This window comes from Sinocyclocheilus rhinocerous, unplaced genomic scaffold (genome assembly GCF_001515625.1).
Source record: "Sinocyclocheilus rhinocerous isolate Xijiao unplaced genomic scaffold, SAMN03320098_v1.1 scaffold61, whole genome shotgun sequence".
Lineage (NCBI taxonomy): Eukaryota > Metazoa > Chordata > Actinopteri > Cypriniformes > Cyprinidae > Sinocyclocheilus > Sinocyclocheilus rhinocerous.
This window is the reverse complement of record NW_015640445.1, coordinates 1,756,141-1,761,807: the sequence shown is the minus strand read 5'-3', so window position 1 is coordinate 1,761,807 and position 5,667 is coordinate 1,756,141. Positions and strand designations below refer to the sequence as shown.

General features: G+C 34.1%; 1 protein-coding gene across 1 annotated transcript in view; it reads right to left on the bottom strand.

Annotated features, from left to right (window-relative positions):
• LOC107752759 (membrane-bound O-acyltransferase domain-containing protein 2-like) overlaps positions 1 to 5,667 on the bottom strand; it is a 72,229-nt gene that overhangs the window by 15,743 nt on the left and 50,819 nt on the right. The window contains exons 6-7 of the mRNA XM_016568805.1: positions 3,731 to 3,785; positions 2,204 to 2,387 (exon numbers count right to left, since the gene is read on the bottom strand). Coding sequence (XP_016424291.1) covers positions 2,204 to 2,387; positions 3,731 to 3,785 — 239 coding nt within the window. The remainder of the gene's footprint in view (positions 1 to 2,203; positions 2,388 to 3,730; positions 3,786 to 5,667) is intronic.

Below are 5,667 nucleotides of genomic sequence, written 5' to 3'. Positions count from 1 at the left end.
AGGATGTGTTAAATTGTTAAGAAGTGATAGCAAAGATTTATATTGTTAGAAAAGATTTGTATTTTGAATAAATGCTGTTATCTTGAACTTTTTATTCAAAGAATCAAAGAAAAAAGTATCACAGGTTCCAAAAAAAATCCAAACAAGTTCCAAACGAGTTTCAATACTGATAATAAATCAGCATATTATAATGATTTCTGAAGGATCATGTGACACTGAAGACTGGAGTAATGGCTGATGAAAATTCAATATTACTGTTTTTCTGTATTTTTGATCAAATACAGCCTTGATGAGCATAAGAGACTCCATTAAAAAACATTAAGCATCTTACTGATCCTAAACTTTTGAACGGCAGTGTATATATTGAATGATTTGAACAGTGGTGTACGTTAGTAGTGTATCTTTTTTTAAGTGTCTATGAATATCAGTTTCATTATGTATCATTAGTATCTAAAAGCTCATTTTACTTTGCTATCATCAAATCACTGAGGAGCAGAAAGAGCTGGAGGGTAAATACAGCAATGATTCTGTGTGACAGGAAATTAATTTGTGAACGCAACCTCCTCAGGCTCTTGTGAAACATGCGAGCGAGCTGATTCACCAAACGCTTTTGTTTATGTTTGTCTATTGAGGATGAAACACATACATCACTGACAATATTTAATGAGGTCTGCGGCTTTTACTGGTTTACTTGGGTTAAAATGTTGCTGGAGTCCATTAAAGTGAGACCATTGTGAAACCCCTGAGGAGGAAATGCATATAAAAGCATGCTGATCACCAGAGCTACACTCAAAACAAACTCTCCACTCAGCAAGCCTTAGAAATATGAGCTCCTGGCCATAGAGGTTTTCATTCATTCAAATGACAAAAGAAAAACTGATCATGCAATAAGGAAGTTTGTAGCATACAATGAAGTTCAGTTGAGTTTAAATCTAAAGTCTTCTGAGTGCTTCTCATTGTCTCTCAGTGTCCACCGAAAGTAGCGTTGTTTACCTCACTCAAAAAGCATTTCCTTTAAGGTCTGCAAACTGGTTCTGACATCAGGTTTTCCACCTGGCAAAACCAGTCCTAATGTTGTCATTACTTTCCTGTTTATCCACATTCACATGTTCTTTGTTTAATTTATGATTGCTGTCCAAACATCCACTACTCATTTGGTTCAGTTTTTCATGTATAACTTGGGGTTTGTTTTGACTCTGTAATAAATAAAAAAGGCAAAATTATTATTAAAAGGGGTAAAGGGGCTAAAACAGATTGTATAAAAAAAATAAAAATAAAAATAATAAATAAAAATAAAATAAAAAATACAAAAACATTAAAACATAATATTTATATTTATAAACTGTATAAATAAAAAATAAATATTTATATTAAAAATATTTTAAATGGTAATTTATTCCTATGATGGCAAAGCTGAATTTTCAGCATCATTACTCCAGTCTTTAATGTCACATGATCCTTTAGAAATTGCTTGCTGTCCAAACATCCACTACTCATTTGGTTCAGTTTTTCATGTATAACTTGGGGTTTGTTTTGACTCTGTAATAAATAAAAAAGGCAAAATTATTATTAAAGGGGTAAAGGGGCTAAAACAGATTGTATAAAAAAAATCAAAATAAAAATAATAAATAAAAATAAAATAAAAAATACAAAAACATTAAAACATAATATTTATATTTATAAACTGTATAAATAAAAAATAAATATTTATATTAAAAATATTTTAAATGGTAATTTATTCCTATGATGGCAAAGCTGAATTTTCAGCATCATTACTCCAGTCTTTAATGTCACATGATCCTTTAGAAATTATTCTAATATTCTGATTTGGGGCTCAATTACTATCAAATATTATTCATGTTTAATTATCAATTGTTCATTTTATTATTATTGTTGAAAAAAGGTTAATATGTTTGTTGTTGTTGTTGTTGTTTTTTCTTCAGGATTTTCTGATGAATATAACATTTAAAAGAACAACTTTTTTTTAAACAGAAATCTTCTGTAACATTATAAATGTCTTTAGCATTAAAAAGTTTTTTTTTCTTACTCATCTCATACTTTGACCGGTGATATACCGTATGTATACGGTGTGTGTGTGTGTGTGTGTGTGTATCAGTATCATCATCTTGTATAACTATGTAATGTATATCATTTATGTGATACGGTCACCAGAGGGAGCAAGAGAGCAGTGTAATCACACTACCTTAGGTGAAGGGTCACTCTGCTTGAATTTCCCATTCTCTTTGCCGTTTGACTCCAGGTGCTTGGGCTCGTAGCATCGGCCTTCTATAAAGGCTACGTAATCATTATAGGAGCAGGTTGGGCCGGCCAAGATCCCCATAAAGTTACAGTTATAACTCAGATACTCCAGCAGACTGGGCATCTTCCTGTACAGCAAACACAAGGACGGAACAAGTCACCATTTAACCAACAAGGCACACCCAATATCAAGTGCCAAAACATGATTTTCTCTGAAAAAGAAATAATGATGAAAAAGGACAATTTACATATAATAAAATATTACTGTAGCAAATGTTTTTTCAGTGTTTAAGAAAGCAGAGAATGTTATAAATCACTTCAATATGACAAGGCCATTAATTAGCTTATCAAGGCTAAGAAATTAGAGGAAGCTTCTCAACAAGCGACTTAAGCTGAAATAAGCTACCTTTAAAAAAACAAAAACTATGCTACAAACTATAAACATAAGATACAGTAGCTTAACATAAGTACCAAAATATACAGACAGACAGACAGACAGACACAGATAGATAGATAGATAGATAGATAGATATTTCTTTAGCAATACTTAGTAATGCTTATCTGGCAAAAAAAAAAAAATCAATCAATGAAAATATAGGCATTATGCTTACACAGGAGGAGGACAAACTAATTAAAATAGAAAATTCCCAAACATAAATATCTGAGCTGAAAACAATCTGTGCTCTTCTCGTATTAAATTATACATATATAGACATTATCAAAATGCCACAATGAGGACTCATTGTTTCTCTTGATAAATTGCTTGCTTTGAACCAGTTCACTGGAATGAGAATCCGTCTCATTTCTCAAGAACAGTCAAGTCGAATTTTCCCACGCTTGACTTTTTACTCGTAAAGTTACACTTTTTTTTCTTAAAACAGCTGAGCACCATTACAGTAGTTAGTCCAGTGGTTAAATATAATCCTATATACAAGATTTACACTAGGATAACAGGAATTTGATCTGACTGCGATCATCTCAACCGTGAAAGAGTTTGCAGCATATGTAACCAGCACGTGAGCAATGATTAAACATGACACTATGTTTCATCCATTATGTAAATGTTGACATATTGCTTAACACTCTGTGACCACAGGGCCATGGTACTATCATTATTCAAAACTGCTCTTACTAACTGCAGGGTGTGACTTCCGAAACCTCCGAATCCTGACGGCTTCCTGTGGACACCGGTTCACGTGATACGGCGGGAATGTTCAGTTGCTTGGCAACAGCCTTCAGAGCCCGATTGTGAATGATTTGAGTCTGCAAGTGGTATGCTGCTTTTTTTGAGCACTGCAGAGTAATATTATGCTCAAAATGATTGTTATTAAGGAACGCAGCTGTGCACTCTGCATTTGATCAGTGAGAGGAACTTTATATCTCGAATTGGGCTAGAAGTTGGTTTTCTTTCAAAAGACACAAAGTAAACGAGTGATCTCATCCCAACCACAAACATACCTTTCACACATACCTGACTGCAAGATACTTCTGACTGGGCTTTAGGTGCTCCTCCCTCTTCATCAACCCTGTGGGAAAAACACACAAACACAGGCCCGAACTCATCAGAAACACTCCCACAAAACACTGTCATTTGGAAACCCGTCCAGAAGTTGATTATGAAGCAGCTGCACTACTGCAGCACGTGTAGTGGAGTTTGAGGCCAGTGGTCTCCTGCGACTCACACTAACCTGCAGAAACAGCAGCTACACTCTGATATAGCAAATGTGTGTGAATGAAGCCCACGTGAGGATGCAGAATCACACTCACCGAGTGCAAACAGAAACAGTATCACACATCTGTGCTTATGCATTTAGCGTTTTCAAAGTTTAATTGTACAGGCTTAGTGAAAGCCTGTATAATAAAACATATATATTTCAATTATTAGCACCCATGATAAATGCACATAAGAACAAAATAATTACTAAATACATGAAGTAAATAAATACTTTCTGTCTGTCTGTCTGTCTCTCTCTCATTCTACCAACAATTTAAAGGTCTGGTGTAATATTTCTTTTGAAAGAAATTAATACTTATATTCAGCAAGGACACATTACATTGATTTGATGAAAATTGTCAATAAAGACATATAAAAAGATTTCTATTTTTAAATAAATGCTGTTCTTATGAGAGAATCCTGAAAAACAATTTGTTCAGTAAATCATTGTTAAATAAAAAAAAAAGCAATTTATGTTTAGTTTTTTCATCCTGCTGTACAGAAACCATACCGAACCGTAACCGTCATGTTTGTGTACCGTTACACCTCTAGTGTGGACAGTGCTGTTGCGTTCTGCAGCACTGAGCTACTTCGGCTCCAGTCTGCAGCATTAAGTCTACGGGTTTAGTGAAGAAAACGGATCAAGCCATTCGTCATTCATCTCTGTCAGTGCACTGACAACTAGATTAGTCACCCTATCAGCTTCTGCAGGCTCTAATGGCTGCTGGGAAATGCATAACCCACAGCAGCATATACACACAGACACAGTCCTACACTTCTTCCTTCAGCAAATGTGACAACATCAACGACAACACTTCATTATATTTGTTAACCGGGCAGCACTCTCAGGTCCTACACAAACCCACTGAAACACAGTATTAATAACCAAAAGAACCACATGTCGGACACATTGAGGCATGGTGCTAATGTGGGAGACTCGGATTTGAATGAAACCTGGGTTGTAACCCCAATTGTACAAAGCATATTTATTGTCCTCATTTGTAAGTCGCTTTGGATAAAAGCGTCTGCTAAATGACTAAATGTAAATGTAAATGCATATTTTTGTAGGTCAAAACAAGGAAATGTGTTAGCATTTTAACACTTCCACCTCCATCGACCAGAAATTAATAGGTTTTTTTGATTACATGCCTGAAATAAGGTCTGTGGTAAACACAAGATCAAGATATTTTTCATTCTGCGAAAAATATATATCAGTAATAGCTTTTACTGGTCTTGAAAAAGGCAGCTGCTAACAAGTGTGGGATATAAATGTCATCACGCTGAAATGCATCTATTCGCTTTCACAGCTTGAATTTGTTTTTTAGAATAGCTCCCCTGCAAACTATTCTAAATCAAACTTTCATGGATTTTTTAAATTTTTTTAAAATAAAGATTTAAAAGGTTTTTCAGAAGCTTAGTGACGATGACACTGCAGTCATGTGACCATGGTTATGTTTGGTTTTTATTTCTGGTGATTGTGTTTACGCTTCAAAATTAATAAAAGTTGTGTTCATATGTAAAGATTATTAGGATGAACAAAACTTGCAAGAATCATAAACTTTTGGTGGTTAAAAAAAGTCATCACTGCAGTACTCCATACCTCAATTTCCTGTCCCCTCTGTATTATCTCTAGCATTTGACAAAAATATAATAAAAGTGGTAAAAAATAAATAAATAAAAATAATATTATATAT